The following is a 23,164-nucleotide window of genomic DNA, read 5'->3' as shown; positions in this document are numbered from 1 at the left end:
TTCTCTGTGAATACAAGCATTCATGTGTACTTGTACATTTTTTCATTTTTTTTCTTTAAGGTCCTATGTCCTCCCTAACTTTTAATACTTAAAAAATTTCTATAGAAATTTTTAAACCTATAGAACCTATAGAAAAGTCGAAGCTTGCCATGTAACTTTCACCTGGGTTCACCAATGGTTAACGTTTTACAATATTTGCTTTATTTCTCTCTCCTTTCCCCCAAACATTGCACACACACGCACACACACATGATTTTTTTTTCTCTCCTCAACTTTTAAAAGTGAGTAGCAGATATCACTATACCTCACCCCTTAACACTTCAGCAGACACCTCCTTAGAACAAAGACATTCTCCTACATGCAAAGGTAACCACAATTTCATGGTCACACTTAAGAATTGTAACACTGATACTGTAATATCTAATATCCATCCAGTCCTTACTCAGATTTCTCCAATTGTTCTAAAAATTTCTTTTGTAGCTGAAAATAAAATCCAGGATCCTCTTAAGAAGTCTTCATTGCAGGTAGTTGTCTTGCCTATTTAGTTTTTTAAGCAATTGTCTGCTTTTGTTCCTCCTCATCTTTACCCTATTCTGGGTCTTTTGCTTTTCTTTTTCCCCTTGCTTCTTCACCTTTTCTCTTGAGACAGAGTTTCAATACTGTTACTCTCTGCAGCCCCTGCAGGTGCCAGCTAGCCTTAAAGAGCAGAATGGATCTCGACGTGGTTAACATGTTTGTGATCACGGGCGGGATGCTGGCCATTCCAATCCTGGCATTTGTAGCCTTGTTTTTCCTGTGGCCTTCGGTGCTGATAAAAATCTATTATCGGTAAGTTCATTTTATAATTGAAGTTTTTAAGAGTATTGAAATAGTGTCATCTTCTCTGCTTGTCCTTTGGGTTGTTGTTAAACATTTTATCATGAAATGTTTCAAACATACAAAACGGTTGAAAGACATTCTTCGAATTCAGGGAGTGTTTCTGAAGAATTGGTGGTAGCTTCTCACAAGGTAGATTTTTTCAGGTTCCTGGTAGTGTCTTTGCCCAGGAGGCCACCGCCCTCACTCCCAAAGTCACTGATTCTTCCTTAAGCAAGGATTATGCACATTTATGGGAATTTCTTTGGTAGTTTCTTGGTCATTGGATACTGATCCAGTGGTGTTCTGACAGTTACGGTGATGTGCTCTGATAAATGAATTAGAGCAGGATGGTGGAGATGGCATGCATAGAAGAGAATGGTTTTAGATTTATTCGAAAAGTGTTCATTAGTAAAGGGACAGAAAGAAAAAGATGTTTCCAAAACTTCTGTCAGCCTTGTACCACCTGTATATTACCTCTACTTCTGTATATTCTTTAGAGTCAGTCAGTTTTTTTATAGTTTAAATCTTTAAAAACCTCAGTCTTTTTCATCCCAAGAATAGTCTTACTATTTTACAAGTGAAGCATTTGGTGACTGACCTGGTAGCTTAAGGAGTCTTGTTCCTACTCTTTATTGAGAGGATCATTAGAAATTCCTGAAAATTTTGGTCCTCCAAAGCCTGGTAAAGTTTTTCACTGGATGTATCAATTAAAAGAAAAACATGGGTTAGTACCAAAAAGCTCCATCTGGTAATGAAGAAGCCCTCAATTCCTGAGCCTGGCACTCAGGCTGCCTCTCTGAGCCTATCTCCCTTCACTCTGGGTTCAGGTCATGCTTGGTTATCCTCCATGCCCTTGCCTTTGCTGTGCACACCTCATGGCATACCTTTCTGCATTCTCTACAGCTAATAGTTTTTAAGCATTCAGTCACCTATGTAAACCTCACCATTTCTATAAGGTCCTTCTAGCTCTTCCTTGATCTCATACTGTACTTTGTGTTGGAGCTGTAGAGAATTCGAAGATTATAAAAAGGTAACACAGAGAAAATAGAAATTACTCATAATCCCTCAAATAATTTTCTTCAATGTCTCTTTTGTTCTATCTCTCTTTCTCCATTTCATCTGTACATAGTTTTAAAATTTTTTAACAGAATTGAAATCAATAGCATTAAAATATTAAGTTCCAATATTTTAATTGGAAATATTTTAATTGGAAAATGTTTATCATTTTCCTGTTATTTTCCTGTTATTGACTGTTCTTTGAAGATTTAATTTTTAATAACAGTAAAATGCTACATTGTATACATTGTAATTTATGAAATAAATTTTCTATTTGTGGACATTAGGTTAATGCTGGTTTTTAAAATATAACTTAAATAACCTTGTCTTGAACATCTTTAGAAACATTTTTTTCCCCCAAGATTTCTGATTATTTTCTTGGGACAGATTATTCCTGGAAGTATAACTACCGACTCAAAAGGCATGAGGTTTTCAAATGACTACTGATGCTTAATTCCAGACTGCTTTCTAGACAGGTTGAATATTATCATTGTTTTTTTAAAGACAATTTTTTTTTCTAATTTAGAAGTTTATTAAAAAGGTATATCTTCTTGTGATACTCATTTTTTTGTTAGTATAGTCGAACATATTTCCTATGTTTGTTAATCATTCCTATCTCTTCTACTCTGAGTAAATCTTTTCATTTATTTTGCCCATTATGGAACTGGGGTCTTAGCATGGGTCTTATCATTTTGTAAGCCTTTTATATATTAAGGATGTCAATCTGTGCCTGCCAGTTTTCCCCCCAGTTTCTCCCCCAGTTCGTTGCAGTTTTTCCCCCAGTTTTCCCTTGAATTGGTAAGTGATATATTTTAAATGATAGAATTTTTAAAATATAATACTAATAACTACAACTTATTGAATACTTGTCATATGCTGGGCATTGAACAAAACTTTGTATATGGATTATCTCATTTAATCTTTACCATATCTTCAATAGACTACAATATTTCCCCATATTATAGATGAGAAAATTGAGGTTCAAGATCATACAGTCAGTAAATGAATGAACTGGGATATGAATGAATGAACAACTGTATGTTATGGTGCACTATTTAGAATTTTGAAATGTTATTGCTTTGTCATAAAAAGAGCTTTAAGCTAGCCAATTTTATTGTATTTATAATGTTTCGAATAGGCAATATATTCATTGGGAAAGTACTAAAAGGAACATAATAACTCTCCCTATCACTACTGTTCCCTCTCCACCTACTCCTCACTGTATTACCACTTCTACTCCAGATACTCATCTTAATGGTATCTCATATATGCTTCCATGCTTTTCGTATGCAGATCCATATAAATATAAATATATATCTTCCTCTCCCCTCTCATTGTTTTACATAAAGGGTTAAAACCAGTCAATTTAGGCTATTTGCTTTTGCAAGACTTGGCTACCTCTTTGGTGCAAATTAGCCACAAAGTTAATCTTTGATTGAATTAATTGCCTTGCATCTTGAAGAGATTCTTCATGCAGAGAGTTCAATTTGTTTAAATGGTAATTTCGTAGTGAAATAGATTTCAGGCCAAACTCCAGCATTGCCAAATCTTATGTAACCAACAGAAACCGAGCCTTCAACCGGTTGCCATATGTTGTGAGGAATAAAAGCAGAGGACCAATGCAGATAGTTCTTAAGAAAGTTTTCCCCTTCACAGTTTCTAGGAAGAAAAATATAAATATTTTGGGGGGAGGGGTGAGATATGACCTTTATCGAGCTTATCTCCAGAGGTGGAAATAATGTCTGCACAAAACCAAATGTTTGTTACTATACCTTCTACATCACAATTAAAATCCTAACAGTTTTTAAAAAATTAATCAATTCCATCAAATCCACTACCTCAGAATCAATGTCTTCTTTAAAGCTAGAGTAAGACCTAAATATGGTTGAGACTCAAATGCAGAAATTTGGTTGGTTGGAAAGCTAATTAAACTTCCAGCTTACTCAAGTAGATTTATAAATAGGCAAAACTGTATTTTTTTTTTTTAATAGCGATTAGGTCCACTGGAATCCCCCAAGCTAGACAGCTATTAGAGTATTTCGAGTCCTGAGATCGTAAAGTATACAGGCGTTCTAGACAGTCTTCTGGTGTCGTTTCCCTACCAGAGATTTGTGGGCGTGTGAAGTGACACCAGCACCAGCAATTGCAGCCTTGATGAGAGAATCCAATTCTTCATCTCTGCAAATAGCAAACTGCAAGTGACAAAGGGTAATAAGCTTCACCTTTCAGTTTTTTGATGCTTTTCTTACCAATTAAAGTACCTCTGCTGGGGGGTGCTCACTCCAGGATGGCTGCGCTGTACACAGCCACACTCCTGCCCACACATTCATGGCTGCTTGTCCTAGATTCCAGGTGTCAATCAACATGGCCCACCAGGCACTGCAAGCTAGCTCTCTGAGGCAGGAAACCACCTTTGTCTGGCCTTTCTGGAGTCCTTCCCAGCCCTACCACCAGCTGTTTTGAATTCTGCTGAAGCTCTAAAAAATCCAGGCAGAAAAAGGGCTAGTCAGACATCCAGTGAGATCCAACCACCTGCTTACTCTTGCTTTGCACTGCCATTCAAAATGCTAGAAATATGTATTTAAAAAAGGTCAGTACATGTCATGCTCCTTAAGAAAATGCCCCTTTCTCCTTTCCTGGTTAGATTATGTAATAACATATATACCAGAATATTAATATATATGCATATATATATCTGTGCCCCTCCCCAAACCGCTTCTCTGGAGCTTGCTGATTTTGTTTTTTCCTGTGTTTTTCCTTGTCAGGTACCGGAGGAGGGCATTGGGCATGCAGGTTCACTATGTTCGCCTTAAAGACTATCAGTTCTGTTACTCCTTCCGTGGCAAGCCTGGGCACAAACCTTCCATCCTCATGCTCCATGAGTTCAGTAGACGTAAGGATATGTGGCTCTGCCTCATCAAGGTGCAGTTCTAGGTTCCTCTCTTTCAAGAAAGTGTCATTCAGTAAAGAAAAGGGTTTTCACTTGGACATATTGTCATCAGCAATTGTAGACAGCCAAGGGAATCCAGAACCGTGGCTCAAATCATTTAAAACTACTGTAATATATTATTCAAATCATTATTATCAGGCAAAAATTTATTGAGTTGAATTTTATTGGTAAAATATGTGCCTTCGAAATCATTTCACCTTTTGAATATTTCTTAGGAAAATTGTCTGACACTCAGCTTTATCTTAGAACTGTCATCAAGATCAGGCTTTTAAAAAATCATTTGTTCTTTTATACTCCAAGTTTCTTCTCTTCTTTCTCTTCCTTCCCTTCCCTTTTGCTTCCTTCTTCTTCTTGCCTGACCCTTCCTTCCCTTCTTTTTTCTGTTTTTTCTTTTTCTTCTTTTTTTTCTCCTTAGCCATTTAGAGAAACAATTTTGATTTGGGAGCTATCTGGGTAGTTTTCCAAATCACTCAGTTTTTCTTCTGGTTTACTTGGATATGGCAACTTTACTTAGTAAGAATGACCAGCTGGTAAAGGTTGGTGCTGGGAGAGGTCTTAGGGGAGAAGCACCCCAGGCTCTCACTTCAAGTAGGACTATACCAGAATGATCTCAAGTGTGATCTACACCAAGAGGAAAAGGCCCACACAAGCTCTAGTTATTTGTGTTCTTATTTCCAAATTCCACTCTGAGGAAAGTCATTCTCATGCCGTAATGTACCTCTCACATCCTGTCTTCTCTCAGGTGCATCTTTCATATAGCTGGGTATTTGTTTATTGATAACTGATGTTTCTGTTTCCTGGTTAAAAGCAGCACATATTTAAATGGAAGAAGGTGTTTTCAGATAATAACCACCCTAGGAATTACACCTTAATGCAAAAAAGGAAAAGAAAAGAAAAGAAAGTTGAAAGCAGAATTAGGGTGATTAGACATTGTTCTTACAGAAAGTCTTGCTTCTGTGGATTCTGGAGTTGGCCAGAGCCCTGAGAGGACAGAACTATCCCCTCTAGTTCCAAGTCAGTGGTTGGATGACTGGAGTAAGTGTAGAAAGGGTGAGGGAAAGGAGAAGGAGGTAGTACCTGCCAAATTGTGTCAGGAAAGAGTGAGAGGTGTAAGCCTGCTCCCCTGTCATTTGTCCCTCTTCCAGTCATCCTCCTAGTCCCCTTCCACCTGTGTATTATTCTTGGGGCCCTCTGCTCCCTATGAGGCTATGGCAATGTTTATTCCCATCAGAGGTTACTAGGGTAAAACTCTGGATGGCCTAGGCTCATACATCCCCAGGGATGGCTATCCAGGTCACTTCCTAAGTGGTTGCAACTTCCCCAGAAAAGTGGGCAGACATGTCCTACATAGCAAATACTGACTTTCTGGGCCTGTGTGTCCTCAGTTTCTTCCCAAGAACCTGCACTTGGTCTGCGTGGACATGCCAGGACATGGGGGTACTACCTGCTCTTCCCTAGATGACCTGTCTATAGAAGGGCAAGTTAAGAGGATACACCAGGTAAGCATGAGGGTTCACCAGAAATTTCCCAGACTGAATTTGCCCACCATTGCATGCCCAGGACTGGAGAGCAAGCAGGAGGATTCTCCATACTGACTCATACTCAGTCTCAATGCATTCTGTCAAGTAATTGCAAACAAAATGGCACCCTAGCAGTATCATTGGTTAGCCATGGAAGGCCAGGGCTTATTGCAAACTTTTTTTCTTTAAGCCTATTGAAGTTGTTTGTGAAGAAATATGACCATCTAGGCATTTTCTCAGCTCTTTGGAAAAAGGAGTTTAGTATTCCTCAGGACCATTTCCCTAGAATCTATTTTTCTGCTTACCAGTTATATGACAGCAATAGCCCTTCTGCCTAGTTATGGATGGGGAGGGTGCTCTTTGCATTTTACTCTATTTCAGAATCTATCTTCAGCCCCACTCTCGCTGGGATCTCAAGGTCATGGGGCTCATAGACAACTTCAGAATTTAGTAGTCCTTGCATTTCAAATTGGCATTAGGTATTTTCCCCAGATAAGGTTATTTATTTAATGTCTGACTTCTCCAATTAAACTGTATTTTTAATGAGGTCAGGAACCTTGTCTCTTTGGCTCTTTGCTGTTTCTTCAGTAGTTGACCATAGCTCCTTGTACATAACAGATATTTAATTAATATTTTTAAATGGGTAGATGGTTGGTTGGATTAATGGTTGGATGGTTGAACAGATAGATAGATGGGTGGGTTGTTATATGAATAGATGGTTAGACGGATGAGAAGGGCTTCAAATTAGGGTAAGGGTCAGCAAACCATGGCACATAGGCTTTATTTGGCCTACTGCCTACTTTTGTAAGCTAAGTTTTTCTGAAACACAGCCATACTCATTCATTAGAGTTGAGTAGTTGAGTTGAGTTGAGCAATTGCAACCAAGATCATATAGCCCACAAAGCAGAAAATATTTACTCTCAGGACCTTTATAGAAACATTTGTTGACTCATGAATTAGGGAAAACCTTGTTGGTTTTATACTTATAAATGGGCCTTCCATCATTTGTGCCAGGTAAAGATAAATATACGCCTGCCACAGTGCTTACCTGGAAAATGGATCCAGTAGAGTTTCAAACCTCTTTCATCAATAGCCCTTTTCATTTGTCCCCATAGACAATAGAGGTTTTTTGCTCTGTAATCACCATTGCCACTGTCTATAGCTATATAACCAAGCCTTCTTCTCAGTTTCCTTCCCAGTTTGTAAAATACCTCAAGCTGAACAAAAAGCCATTCCACCTTATAGGCAGCTGTATGGGTGGCTGTGTGGTTGGCCTGTACTCTGCTTACTACCCATCAGATATCGGCAGCCTGACCCTTGTGAGCCCCTTTGGTGAGTGACCAGGCTAAAGTATCTCCATGACTGACTCGAGCACAATGGGGTCTCAGTCTCTGAAGGAACAAGTGGCAATGTCTGCTATGACTATTTTTTAAAAATTATCTTTTGATGTAAACTTTAGAGATAGGTAATGTTTTAGTGATAACTAACCTAAACAAGAATTGTCTAACCATAATCATAACCACACTGACTTTTAAATTATAGCGCCAACCTTTATTCCACAAAGAATTTAGTAGTTAATTAAAATGTGTATAGTACTTTGCAGAACATAAATACTTTGAAGTATAATGATATTATTAATATCCAACATTTAATCGAGCTCTTTTAAGCTAAGCTCTTTATATGGATTTAATTGTCACCTTAACCTTATGAAGTGAAGGTACTATTATTATGCCTCTCCTCTTTTTTGCTGAAAACTCAGAGATCTTTATTCATTACAAGATCTTTTTAAAAAATTGACAAATTTTAGTTTATCTATTCATATTTGTGTACATGTCAACTTGAGCTGTAACATGTCCCCAGAAATTACAATCTGAAGTTCGATTTTCCAAATTCATTTTTCTTATATAAATCTTTAAACTTGAGTTTATAATAGGTTAGACAAAAATCTCAATTTTCTTCTCTTTTTCCTTCTCTTGTTCCCTCTTTCTCTTTTTCTGGTAGAGAAATCATTGGAGTATGATTTACACATAGTGAATTGCCCAAATTTTACATCTTAAAGACTTTTTACATACATAATTGCTATTCAGATCAAAATAGTATGTTTATTTTCTAGGTAGGAACATTTTCTAGGTAGGAAGCACAAAGAAATTACATAAGTGCCGGAGCCAGGATAGGGACTGATCCTGAGCTGTCAGGCTTCAGAACCCCACCTGTGACTTTTTTGGAGGTACTTTCATTTTCACTACCTCCTTTATATGACTCATATCCACTAACTACCTCTTTTGTTCACTAGAACCCAGCCATGAGTTAAACACATACACCTCCTACTGAAATGTGACTAAACTGACCCTTATAATCTTTTAGTCACTCTGAAAGTTAACAGTTTTCAGGTCTGTTAAGGACATTGAAATTGAAGTCAAACTCCCAATGGTCTTTCTCTTCTCCTCTTCTCAAGCACCATGTCTGAAGTATTTGCTCTTTTAATAATAAAATTTGGGAATTGAAGAAACAGCTCCTGTGGAAGGTTATTAGATTATAGATCGCTAATGGAAGAGCAGATCTAACTAGATTTTTCTAGTGTATATTCATTTGCTCAGAGAGTTTTACACCTGAGTTTCAATTGGAATTTAAAATTAAGTTTGTTTCTATGTAAAAATGAAACAGTAAACCTTTTTACTTTGAAATAATTTTAAATTTACAGAAAGGTTGCAAAGACTGTACAGAGTCTCATATACCCTTCATCCAGTTTCCCCCATTGTTAACAACTCACATTACCAAAGTAAATTTGTCAACTAGGAAACCAATATTGGTGTATTACTATTAACTGAACTCCAGGCTTTTTTTAGATTTCATTAGTTTTTCCACTAATATCCTTTTTCTATTCCAGGATCCAGTTGAGGATACTACATGACATTTAGTGTAACATTGTTTTTGAAGTGAAAGGCAATGGATCATGTGATCTGCCTTCATGACATTATAAAAGCTACATGATGCCCATGTTAGATTTAAAGGAGTTGCTGAATATAGGTGACATATAAAGTGTGGAAATCTGCCGCATAGTATCGATGCCACTGCCTTTCTTTCTAAAATCTAGTTCTTCAACTTAAGTTAAACACCTGGAAATTTGCTTAGTGTCAGAAGTGAAAATTAGTTTTGCTTTCCAGTGTACATCAGCTGTGTGAACTGAACTCTCTGATGTCATGCTCCAGGGTGTAGGAAATAATGGTCATTCTCAAAGCGTTCTGGTCTCGGTGATTGCCTAATGCTCTCCTGGAGGAAGAAGGGCTGTATAGAGGGCAGCTACTGCCCCAACAAGGGGGACAGCTTAGAAGGGGACTTGCTCTCCCTGTGTTTTGTGCATTGACCCCAATAAGAGATCACTAAGTGGGTTCAGGCCATGGGGAGGGAGTCAGTCCCCCCAGTCCTGTGTTTTCTTCCCACCATGCATTTTGTCAGATCTCTTCTCAATAATGCAGATGTGAAAGGGGCTCAGGCAAGTTGCCTTCTAGATTAATGCTTCTTAAACTGTATCATACAGATAAATCTCCCAGCTTGTTACAGTACAGATTCTGAGACTTAGAGAGGGGCTGTATTTCTTATGGGTTCCCAGTGTTTCTGATCTAGACTATAGTTTAAGTCACCAGTCCCTAAATATCTGGAAGGATTTTTTTCTACATTTCTCTTCAGAGTGTGGTTTTGACTTTGAGCAAGGATGACAGTACCAATTAAAAAGGAATTTTGTGGAAATACCTGAAATGTATTAGCTATGGACTGCTGCTAGAAGTTCCTGTATAGAATGGTTAGTAAGAAGGGAGATATATCGCCAAGCTGCTTTGGTTTGAATCCCACAGGCCTGCAATACTCAAATGACAATCAATTCATGCAACGGTTGAAAGAACTACAGAACTCGAGTTCATCTACCCATCCACCCTAGAAGAGATGAGTGAAAATCTCCAGGTCCGCTCCTATGTCCGCTTTAAGGTGCCCCCGCAGGTAATGTGATCTCAGCAGCAATATGACTGCCTTCTGCCAGAGCTCAGGTGGCCAGTACCAGCTGCTTTCATTCATTCCTTCTTTTTGTACTCATCTGTTTATTCCTTCAACAAGTACCTATATGGTGCCTGTGCTTGGGTACAATAATGAATAAATAAGACAGTAAAGGTCTTTGGGCAGACATTAGCTAGTGGAGAGACAGATAATTAACAAGTAAACAAATACAAATTGTAATAAGTTTTCTAGAGGAAATGAAGATGGTGCAGTTAATAAAAACAGGGAGGCAGCAGAAGATTTGATAAGCTTTTTTGAGGGAACGGCATGTACAGAGGTAGAAAAGACAGGCCAGTTCAAGATGTTGGAAGGAGGTCAGGGTGACTGAGGGAAAAAATGGGTTGAGATGAGTTTGGAAGAGGAGGCAGGGGCTAAACAGAGATTCTCAATTTTTTAAAAAAAATCTCAGGACCACTTTACACTCTGGAAAATTATTGAGAACCCCTAAGGAGCTTTTATTTGTAGGTGTTATAATTATTGCTATTTAGCATATTAGAAATTAAAAGTCAGAAAAACTTAAAACACAAGAATATACAAGCACTCATTTCATTAGCCATCAGAGTGATGACGTTATCCCTCATTATATAGGGTCTGAAAATCCGTACGCTTTTGAAAGAATAAAAGTGAAAAAAGGCAAGTAATATTTAGTATTACTGTGAAAATAGTTTGACCTCATGGACTCCCAAGATCCACTTTGAGAACCACTAGGCCAGATCATGTAGGACCTTACAGGTTATGAGAAGGAGTCTGGAGATTTCCTAAATACAATGGGAGGACCCCTGAAGGATTACAGGGGAGTATAAACAGAAGCAAGGAAACCCATTATGGTGCTGTTATGGCTTGGAGATGATGATGGTGTAGACTAGGGTGATAGCAGTGGAGACAGTGATCTGAAAGGCTTTGGGAAGAACAATGAATGGGGCTTAACTGGCAAATTAGAAGTGGAGGATGAGGGAAGATGAGGAGTCACAGGTCTCTTCTGGTACTTGAGTTGGATAAAGGTAGCAGGTAGCATTTTCTATAGGAGAAGGAGAGGGAGGGTGGATTTAGGGGACAAGCTAAAATCTCCATTTTGGGTGTGTCAAGTTCAAGTTGCCTGTGAGGCCTCCAAGTGCAGATGTCAAGTGAGCAGTTGGATATACAAATCTTGCTGAGGGAAGCCCAGTCTGGAGCTATAATTACAATTAGAGCCATCAGCCAATGATTATATTGAAGGTCATGGGTCTGCATGAGGTCATCTAGAGAAAGAGTGGAAGACCAAGAGAGGAGACTTCATGGCTGAGGCTTTGTATCAGCAAATTATCTCCCTCTACTATAGAATTATCTCCCTCTACTGTAGGAGCTGAACCCCACCTCAGGATGGGCAGGTCTTTCCAGGAGTTGAGACTATTGGCTCTATTCAGAGATTGTGAATATGACTCGGTTAATAGGAATGGCCTGCCCCTGATTCTGTGGTCTGTTCTCTCTCTCAGATCCTCTTTTTAGTTATTAAATTGCACTGATCCGCTCCTAGCACCAATCACTTCCCAGAATAGAGTCTCCTAAGAGCATTTTAGAAAATTCCAGAATTGTGAGTTGTCTGAGGTATGAAAACACCAGGAGAAAATAAATGGCAGCTCCGAAGGTCTTTCCTTCCTAGGAGAGAAGGAGCACCTAAGTACCCAGCCCATTGTGTCACGTTGTGTTACAATGGTCTAGTTATTTGTGTCTTCCACTCTGACCTCTGTACAATCAGGGACTTTGTTTTATTTGGCTGTCCTGTCTCCACCTTGTGGCAAGTGTTTGTATGAAGTAGGTCGTAGGTATAGATTGGATGGACCAGTAGATGCGAGGCTACTTGGATAATGCAGGGATGGAGAATGGATCTATGGATGGGTGGATGCGTGAAAATGATGCACGTGTATGCATGGTTGATTTAGGGATGCAGGATATGTCGTTAGCTGGATGGGAGGGTGCCTGGAGAATGCAGGGATGGGGAGTAGATAGATTTGTGGATGTAGGATAGATGGATACATGGGTAGATATGTGCATATAAAATTCAGAGATGCAGGATGGATGGGCAGATACATGGGTGTAGCAGAGATGGAGGATAGATGGATGAATGCAATATGGATGTGAGGCATCGATACAAAATAGGTAGTAGAACAAAGAAAATATCTGAGCACAGTGTGTTGGACAACTTACCATTGGTTTTCCTTTGGACTTCCATTTCTTGTATGGTCATATTCTAGGCATGCTCCAGAAAATTGGTTTAATCCAAAGCAGTTATGGCTGGATTTTCTCACCTCAGTTTGTACACAGAACTCCTGAGAGTGCATTTAAGAGGTTCAGACTGATCCCAGGTAGATGAGAAGAGTGACGACTGCTAATGTAAACCCAGGACTCTAACTCAAGAACTCTGAGGCAGAAAGAAGTGGAAGGCTGTGTTCCTTCTGGCCACAGCACCCCGCCCTGGGTCGATGTCCAGGTCCAGGAGATCTGGCCTGCCCACAATTGCTGCAGCCTTCACATCCTTCAGCAAGAAAGCCAAGTGCAAGGTCAAGTAGTAAACAAGGAACTTTGGGACCCTTCCCAGGTTTTCCAAATCGTTTATTTCTTCATTGTTTAAGAGGCTCATCATCCCCAATGGCTTAATTTTTTCAATGGACCTTGTTCTGCATTTGGATATTATTGAGCAATTACTTGGTATTATTTTCATTCCAATGGTGTCTTAGGCTAAACAGAGAATTTCTCAAGATAAAGAGGCTGTTTGGCCATCTCTAGCATTTATTTATTATTTTTTAAATTAAAAAAAAATTTTAATTGAAGAAATGATTTAAAATTTTTCCTCCCATCTACCTCCCTCTTCCCCTCTCCCCTATACCCTCTGGTAACCACTAGTCCATTGTCCATGTCCATGAGTCTCTGTCCAGTGTTTTTTACATGCTAGGACTGATGACTTCACAGTATCACCCAAGTTCCTTCCTAATCAAAAAAGTAAAAACCCTCAAAGGAGCCTAATTCCCAATTATACTGTATAGTATATCACGGGAATTCAGCAGCCCAGGCCCTAAAAACCTTGACAATATCTGGACTTTATTTCCCTGTGAGGAGCCTGAGGAAACAAATATTCTCTTGCCTTCTAACTTTGGGTTATTTATCCTTAGATCCTGCGAGGCCTTGTTGACATCTACATCCATTACAACAACTATCGAAAGTATAAGTTGCCCTGCTTTAAGCTTTGAGCAAGGACCAGTGAAGCTTTATGGGTGGCCGACTTTTAGCTCTTACGTTTCTGAGTCTTTTCTTAAGCCCCCGAAGAGAGAATGTGGTGGCTTGGACTTGATGACTGTCCCCATACTGTACGATGATGCCCATGGGCACAGCCTAGCATGCACTCACTTTGTTTTCCTTTTCTGAAAAGTGTTTTTGAAACTCTTAAGAGAGGAGTCAAGATACTGTCTCCATCGGCACATGGACAAGATCAAGGTCCCAACACAGGTCATCTGGGGGAAACAAGACCAGGTACGTAGTGTGTGCCTGGGGCCACCTGTGCCAGTTACACCAGCCTGTGAGGAAATGCAAGCAGCCATTTAGAGAGTGAGCCTGGTTGGCTGGTTTCTGACATCAGGAAGAGGGAGAATACACCTGGGTCAGGTGTCAGTGTTTACAGGAACATCATTCTGTGAGCTGAGAGCAACAACATTGGTCTTTTAAAATGAAAGGCAATTTTAAATCATTTTTACAAATTATTTTTACCAAAGCCATATAGTCATGTGGTACAAAAATACTTCAAAGAATGCAAAAAGATTTATAATAAAAACATTCCATCTCAATTTCCATTTCTTTGAGGCAGCACTTACTGTACTGTGTATATTTTTAAAATTTTCTAAGGAAAGGGTTGGCAAATGTTTTCTGTAAAGGGCCAGATAGTAAAATTTTCTGTTTTGAGGGCCATTTGATGTCACAACTACTCAACTCTGCTGTCGTGGTGCCAAAGCAGTGGTAGACAACATGCAGACACAGGCATGACAGAGTTCCAGTGAACCTTTATTTACAAAAACAGGCAGTGGGCCAGTGTCTGCCTACTCCTGTTCTAAGCATACATACATATGCATAAATAAATTTTATCTGTAAGTTTTTAAACATGCTATATATACTGTTTTGTACCTTCATTTTATAAGAAATATATATCTTGGAAATTATTACATATCAGCCCATGCAGATCTACTTATTCTATTTTTTTAATACTTTATTTTGAAAAAAAATTCGAATTTAAAGAAAAATTGTAAGAATAGCACAGAGTACTCCTGTATACTCTTTACCTAAATTCACCAATTTTTAACTGCTTTATTGAGGTGTGATTTACATGCCATAAAATTCACCTAGTTGTGTGCCCCGCCACAACCCAGCTGTAGATCACTTCTGTCACTCCCACAAGTTCCCTCCTGATCCTCTGCAGTTCGTCTGCACCCTCACCCCAGCCCCCCCAAAGCCACTGATCTGTTTTCTGTTTCCATAGTTTTACCTCATCTAGAATTTTCTAGAATTTTTATATAAACGGTACTCTTTTGCATCTGGCTTCTTCCACTCAAGCATGTTTTTGAACATGCTTTCACTCAAGCATGTTCATCCATGTTGTTGCATGTGTCAGTAGTTCCTCTTTATTGCTCGGTGTCATTCCATGGTATATATTACCACATTTTATTCATCACAGTGTTTTAACATTTGACACATTGGTTTTATCATTCTCATTTATCTGTCTATAAGTATATATATATTTTGGACCATTTGGAGTAGATTGCTTACGTTATGCCCCTTTACCCCCAATACTTCAGCGTGTATTTTCTGAGAACATGAATATTTTCTCACATAACCACAGTACATTATCACGTTCAGGAAACTTACCATTGATTCAATGCTTTTATCTGATCTACGGTCCATATTCCAAATTCATCAGTTGTTTGGATAACATCCTGCGCAGACTCCCCCGAACCAGATGTACTCCAGGATTACATACTACATGTCATGTCTCTTTAGTCTTCTTTAATATGAAACGATTCCTCAGTCTACCTTTATCATTCATGATACTGAGATATTTGAAGAGTACAGACCAGTTATTTTATGAAATGTACCTTAATTTAAGTTTGTTTGTACTTCCTTATGATTAAATTCAGGTTATATTCCCTGGCTAAAATATGCCATGAGTTAGAAATATCACATCTTCAAATGTGCAACAGGCTGTTGTCTGATGTCTTCATTGTAGAGTTATCTGTCCCCTTGCAACTGATAAGCAGTTTGTAAAAAGACACTTTGAGACTGTGCACATATCCTACTCCTCATCGAGCATTCCCTCTAGATTTATCATCCATGAATGATTCTTGCCCAAAACAACATTGTACATTCTTTTTAAGAGCTGCAGAGTATATCATTATGAGTGCCCTTCTGATGGTCATTTGGGTCATTCTCAGTACTTTTTTTGCTATTAAACAATACGTTATGAACACCATTATACCTGTTTTTGTGGATTGTGAGAGTATATCTGAAGGGTAAATTCATAGATGTAGAATCACTGGGTAAAAGGGCATGTGCATTTTTAAATTTTAATAGGTTTTGTCAGATGGCTCTATATTCATTTGCTAAGGCTGCCATAACAAAGTACCACAAACTTAGTGGCTTAAACAACAGAAATCGGTTGTCTCGCAGTTCTGGAAGCTGGAAGTCTGAATCAAGGTGTCATCAGGTTAGTTCTTTCTGGGAGATGTGAAGGAGAGTCCGTTCCATGTCTCTCTGCTGCGACCTGCATGACTAGAGGGTTAACCTGAGGGGGAGCGACAGAGGATTAAGAAAAACACAGAGACAGTATATACAAAAGCTGAGGCTGGTGGGACACTATACTTGGATGGAGATACAGTGACCCCGAGGCAAGCTCAGTGCATTTATTATATACTTTCAAAGGTCCAGGAGGGAGTGAGAGTCTTCTTCTCAGGACTTGAAACTTGCTGGCAGCAATAATTTCTCAATGCCTGTCTGTACCTGGTTATCTGTGCTAAACCACAAGCAGCTATCTGTTCTTTGTTTGCTTCTCTGCCCTTGGCAGATTGCAACACAGCCAAGAATGGCTTTGCCAATGCTTGGGCCATAGGTCCATCTCAGATTCTGCTCTCTACACCTTTCCTCTAGCTTCTGGTGGTTTGCTAACAATCTTTGGTGTTCCTTGGCTTACAATTGCCTTACCCTAATCTCTACCCCCGTTCCTGGGTGTCTCTGCTTAATTTTCCCCTTTTTGTAAGGATGTTAGTCATACTGGATTAGGGGCCCTCGCTCCCCCAGTATGACCTAATCGTAACTCATTACATTTGCAATGACCCTACTTCCAAATAAAGCCACATTTTGAAGTGTTGGTGGTTAGGACTACAACATATGAGTTGTAGTCCTTCAAAGTGATACCGATTTATACCTAGAAGCCCCTTTTTTGTTTACAACTATTCTTTAGAAATCATATCTTATTGAAAGTTCTTCTATAGTTTAAAGCAAGAGGAGGCAGTGAGAAATGGAGCCTTTACAAGCCCTACAGGCAGACAGAATTATAGTGTCTGTTAAAGACTATTCAGGAGTCTTACTGTTGAAATTGTAAGAAAAGTATATTATAGAAGAGCTTTTCCCATTGGGATAGTTCCTCTAAGGACCCCAAGGTGAAAGCCACCATTGTGAGCCCTGCCTAGGCCAGTTGCACATCCCATCTGTGTTTTCTGATAAAAATGCACAGGCAGGAATTCAGGCTACAGCCGTGAAGGCTCACAACTGTGTGGGATGGCCCAGGAGAAGAGATCAGGGAGAAGAAACCAACCCGCACCCACAGTGTACGGCATCAGCAGGGTGCAGCTATCTTAAATCAGCCATGCACAGATTAGCATGAGGGTGTGGCGAGGAGGGATGTTCATGTGCTTCCTGCTGCAGCAGCCAAGACTCTGAAAGAAGCTTTGTATGTGCTGGAGTGGAAAAGTAGGACCCAGGCTAGGCCAACAGGGAGTGGTTCAATCAGAAATCAGAGTCAGAACAATGAAGGCTTTTCTTCATTCTGAAAATCCCAAAGTTGGTTCTGGGCTCTCAGAGACCAACAGAGGGAGAGAGGTGAAAATCTGTCACCCTGCAGAGATACTGCAGAAATGAGGTCACTGGCCGTGGAGTCTGAAAGTCTGGGGTCCAGACCTGCCTTTGCTCTTTAACAGGTCACTCGGTCACTCTAAATCATGGATTTCTCTTCTACTATTGGGGTGATTATGAGGCTCAAGTGAGACAATATATCTGAAAGTGCTCTTTCTCCAGTTATCAAAAATAAATTATTTATTCACATCTTTTGCCTTTGATTTCTGGCTTCTGCCCAAAGTCCAGAATTTCCTCCAGGACTCAAGTTTAAAGAGCCTAACATTCCATGGGCCTGCTACAAATATGATCAGATCCTTACGTGTTCTGGGGACCATCCTGAGGCCAGAGGCCAAATAGCGGAGACTTCAGGGGCCCTTTATTTCATGATCCTTTGCTTCCCAAGTCGTCTGGCTTTTTTCCTGCTTTGTCATCAACACTTGGTGTCACAGACCAGCCCCCTGCCAGGCTGACTTCAGTCTCCCTCTTCTTTGGACCCCTGTAGGCCAGCTGCTGTTGTGCAGGGGCAGCCGTGTGTATTGTTGTCTATATGAATGAAACCCCCTGGACTTGGGCAGTATAAAGCCTGCACAACTGAAACTGGCAGACCTTCCTGAGAGGATTTCGGCACACTCATTCAAGTATTTCCTCCATGTTCAGTCCACCAGAGTGGGGGGGCCTTGGGGAGATAAACAGATGTATTACTCTTTATGTTCCCTCTCCCTGCCAGCGCAATGCTTGGTATGCAAGAGACCTAGAATACACAGTGAGTGAGCAATCAAGAAAGTGAGTGAACAAATTAGCAAAGTGATAAACCCATTAACTGACTGCCTATGCATTTAAGATAAGAGATGTTTATTGAGTACCTACTATGTGCCTGACACTGTACTAGGCCCTGAGAACACAGTAGGGACCAAGAGAGACAGGATTCTTTCCTCGAGCAGCTTACAGCCTACCTGACACTATAATGCATGGCAGGGCTAGAATTAGGGTGAGGTGTGTCACGTAAGTTCAGGGGCAGATCCTGTCTTTTCTATGATTTTGATATTGTTCATCATGGATCTTTTTATGTTAACATTTATTTTTTTAAATACTGCATTAAAATAGTATTAATCTTGATTATTCAGTTTTTTGGCAGCCACTTTTGTGCCAGAGTCAAGTACCCCACTTCCCTCACCCTTGTCCTGGCCCTGGCCTACAATGAGATGGAGGAAAATTCACCGTTTATCTGAATGTCTTACAAAGAAGTAGCTAATATAGATGTGCGTATCTCATGAGGGTCCATTCAATTGTTCCACATGCCTCTAAGTAACTATGGGGAGTGCTGGATTTGACAGCGTAACTGTTTCAAAGCTGGAAGATCAAATGGGTATCTTTGCCTATGAATTATGGTTTCTGATCTCTCTGTAGGATAGACACTCAGTTGGGAATTTCTGCTTTTCATGCTTTGACCTGTTAACTCCACTTACATTTCCCCTGGGTGTTGTTCCGCAGTAGCTGGGCTTTATTTCTGCTCAGATAGTTGCCACTGCCCTACCTGTGAGTGAAGGGTAAGACAGAGGGGTCCAATTCCTCCACAGGGTGCCCCTCTCTCACTGAGCTTCCCATTAGCTGTACCTTTTTACAGCTCAGGAGTGCTCTGCATTATGTTCTCCCCATTTCCAAATGGGTGGGTAATCTTGGTTTTAATGATCTGGGGTGATGAGGATGAAGTTCAAAAACAGATGGCACTCAAAGTTTGTTGGGGTTTTGCTTTTGCTTTTAAGAATGAGAAGAGGGGCTCTATTTTCTGGAATGAGTTGAAGGTTAAAGTGATTATGAGAAGGGGAGTGAATGCAAATCCAACACCAAAGAAGGGCATTGGGGAGAAAAAGTAAGTTGGATTGGCATAATAGCAAGGTAACCCAGATGAAAATGAAATTTAAATGAGTTGTTTGAAAAGTATCAGCCCTCAAAAATGGTGGCTTTCATGTTACGACAGCTTTCCTTGTTATTCACAAACTTAAGGGCTTAGGGTCACAGCTCTGGGGACCCCAGAGGACCTTCAGAGAGAACTCGTCCCCAGCTTGTGATAATTAGTAACTAGTGTTCACTTTTTGCATCTTCCCTGTGTGCCCTTTCCACAGCTTGGCCCACCCTAGTCCAGCTATCGGGTCCATTCTTTTGGCCCAGCCTGATCATGTCACTGTCTTTAACACATCCCCACAGCTCTCCACTCCCCTCAGACTGAGGCCCGACACCCTAACATGGTTGGAGGAGTGGGCTGCCTCCTCTTTACCCCATCTCCCCACCATTCCCTCCCTGCTCCCAGTGTGCTGTGTCTCGGCACCTATCTTCTTGCTGCCCCCTGCACTTGCCATGGTCTCTCATCCTCTTCTATGAATTCTACTTGCATATGCTCCCTCAACTCCCAGGACCATCCCTCATCAGAGCCCTTATCACAGTGGTCCACAACCTTTTTGGCACTAGGGACCAGTGTTCCTATGAGAATCTAATGCTGGATGATTTGAGGTGGAGCTGAGGTGGTGATGCTAGCTCTAGGGAGTGGCTGCAAATACACACAAAGCTTTGCTAGTTTGCCCATTGCTCACTTCCTGCTGTGCGGCCCAGTTCATAACAGGCCATGGACCAGTACCAGTTCACAGCCTGGGGGTTGGGGACCCCTGCCTTATCACATTGCACTTTTGTCTGTTGACCTGTCTGCCTTCCCTGCCAGATCAGAACCTTTTCATAGGCAGAGACTGTATATCTACCTCAGTGATGCTGGCAGCAACACAACTCTTGGTACCAAGTTAAAGAGTAAAGCATGAAGCATGCAGTCACTTCTATCAGAGAGACACAAGCCCCAACATTTAAGTGACTTGGTCCTAAAAGCCACCCCTGCAGATAGAGTTCTATCCGCCAAACACACATAAGCATCTGAATTTTTTCTATCTAATTTCCTCTCTTGTTCTGCAGGTGGTAGATGTGTCTGGGGCAGACATTTTGGCCAAGTCAATCACCACTGCCAAGTGGAAATTCTGGAAAACTGTGGGCATTCAGTGGTGGTGGAGAGACCCTGGAAGTCAGCTAAGCTCATCGTCGACTTTTTAGCTTCTGTGTACAACACAGACAACAACAAGAAGCTGGACTGAGGCCCTGACTGCAGCTTGCACTCTGCACCCCGCATCCTCTCCCATCTCCAAAGTCTGATGCTGACAGGATCCGATTTCTCAGGGATCCTGCCCCAAAAGTGGTCAGAGAGCCAGCGACCCTGAGGAAGCCAATCCCCTATTCCCAGTCAGATCCACAGAGCTTTGGGGGCCACGAGGAAATCTCCAAGATGTTTTTCACAAAATGGAAATTAATATGGAACAAAATAAGAAAACCCAGCCTTGAAATCTATCGAGAAGTCTTCAAGTTCATGCTGCGAAACAGCCACCCTGAACCATAATCACTGAGGACATCATTTTCTTTAAAACACTTCTCACAAACTAAGACTTGAGGTATTTCTGTTGCTTCAGATGTTCTCTGCCTGGTGGCTGTTTGTCCCCATTCACCAAGCTCCTCTCATTTATGTCTCATTTAAGTTTTACATAAAGACCTGTAAGTGAATGTAGTCTGTCCACTTCAAGACCAGGGAAGAAAATGGCGAGGTATGGAAAATATTTACACATGCTAAGGGGTGTTGTTCTGCCTTGGCCCAGCCCTTGGAGCAGCAGAGAACATAAGTGGTGGTTTGATCGGCTCCCATGTGTCAGGTATGCCATGAGTGAACTTAAAACAGTCACGGTATGAAGAACACCTGTCAGGGTGGGTTTCCTGGAAATGATTTATTATTTCTAAAAACAGAAATAATAATAAATAATAAAATAATAATAAATGAAGCAATAATGTTCTAGACATCTATCTAAATAATCAGACTTGGGTTCTAAATAATCAGAAAAGCATCCCATGGGCCTCTTTTCTATGTTTCTGTGCTACTGAAAACCCTCAGAAATAAAATATTAGTTTGCTAACGAATTCTGCAAATTCTATGAGTAGTAATGTGATTGAAAATATATCTAAACAGCTATAAAAATGACCACAGTGACATGAAATAAATTTAATAAGCCTAGATTAACAACATGCAGACGGTTTCTATTTTTAAGCTCCTAATTATATGCGATGTTGGCAGGTTTTCCGTTAACTGTGTTAAGTGTTTAAAGTGAGGCTAATCTATGGGCATCGAGAAGGCCTTGCTTAGATAAGTTATTGGTTTCATTTTAAGAGATCATGTTTGCAATTTTTATTTAATGAAATGGTATATCAAAAACAAAAAGCAAGAGTCATCAAACTGTCCCTTTTGACCCTCTTCTGTTGCATTTAGGAACCCTAAACTCCTAAGAGCTTTATTCTTTCAAACCTTTTTACAGAGAGTCTGCAGCCAAGTAGTTCTGGAAATAAAGTGAGGTGAACTTTATAGTTTAAACTGAAATTCAGGACTTGGTCTGAACATTTTATTAGAAAAGAGTACAATATAGATCTTAAAAACAAGAAGATATGAAAGTGTGACACATCAAACTTCTAGGATGCTGCTAAAGCAGTGTTCAGAGGGGATTTCATAGGCCTTAATCCATATATTAGAAAAGGCTGAAAATCAGTAATTTAAGCTTCCAATTTTCTGAAGAAGCTAGAAAAGAGTAAATCAAACCTAGAAAAAAAAATAGAAGGAAATAATATACATGAGAGCAAAAATTCAATGAAATAGAAAGTAGATATTAGATATGCTGCTTGTTCCGGTCTCCCATATTTACCAAGAGTTCTGATCTTAGTGAGGTTCTGGGAGAGGGAATCAGGCCTGGTGGGTTTGAGTGACGAGAAATGTTTTTTTTCACGGCACTGAAGAGGCCCCTGACCTGGGTAAGTACCTCAGATCAGAAACCCTACTAGCTGCAGATATCATGCCCTGGGTTGAACAGCAGCCCAGGATCACCTGCAAAGGAGCCTCCATACTCCATCCTCCATGGGCCATCAGTGCAGGGGCAGTGTGCTGTCCCTCTCACCTGTAAGGACAGTGGGCAGGGTCTGCAGCAGGACAGCAGCCTCTATCTCTTCTACTGTTTCTGGAAAGTATAACCTGGAAGTCATGAGCAGAGAATGTGAAAGTCATCTATGACAAACCTGTGAAGTGGATTTTCAAGGTTCTCCCTTGGCCCTACAATTCTGTCCTCATCGTGCTAGGAAGACTTGAAAGCAGAAAAGCATAGCTCCCCATTGCACCCCACTTCCCACCTTTGTGATTATGAAGAGCCTCCTGGTTACTGCCAGCAGGCTGCCCCCTAAGCCATGCCCCACTGGGCCTCTGTGGCATGTGCCTTTAATGACAGTCTTGGAAAGAAGAAAGGGTCATTCATCACAGCCCTGCCTGAAAGACTCACCAGAAACTTCTGAAATAACAATGGAAAGCCCCAAGAACAGTAAGTGGGCTCTTGATCCCTCTGCCTCAGGGCTGCTGAGGATGTACCCTTCTGGGCCAGTGTTAAAGTAGCTGAGGGTCAGGCAGTGGTTAGGACTCATTTTGCCATAAGTCTTCTTGCAGAGACGGTTAGGAAGAAGAGGAAGAAGAGTCGTAGTTTGGAAATGCATT

The 23,164-nt window shown here is 40.5% G+C and overlaps 1 protein-coding gene and 1 pseudogene across 1 annotated transcript; one reads left to right on the top strand and one right to left on the bottom strand.

The window, feature by feature from the left end:
* Window positions 1–553: 553 nt before the first annotated feature.
* On the top strand, window positions 554–23,164 carry ABHD6 (abhydrolase domain containing 6, acylglycerol lipase). The gene is given in 10 exon segments (XM_016131533.2): window positions 554–828; window positions 4,680–4,836; window positions 6,250–6,363; window positions 7,584–7,716; window positions 10,236–10,295; window positions 10,298–10,377; window positions 13,578–13,626; window positions 13,829–13,935; window positions 20,515–20,554; window positions 20,557–23,164. Coding segments are annotated over 10 exon segments (993 nt in total). The 5' UTR covers window positions 554–709; the 3' UTR covers window positions 20,691–23,164.
* LOC118601595 lies at window positions 3,987–4,519 on the bottom strand (annotated as a pseudogene).

Source organism: Rousettus aegyptiacus, unplaced genomic scaffold (genome assembly GCF_014176215.1).
Source record: "Rousettus aegyptiacus isolate mRouAeg1 unplaced genomic scaffold, mRouAeg1.p scaffold_m13_p_4, whole genome shotgun sequence".
In the NCBI taxonomy this organism is placed as follows: domain Eukaryota; kingdom Metazoa; phylum Chordata; class Mammalia; order Chiroptera; family Pteropodidae; genus Rousettus; species Rousettus aegyptiacus.
This window is presented reverse-complemented; position numbering and strand designations above follow the sequence as displayed.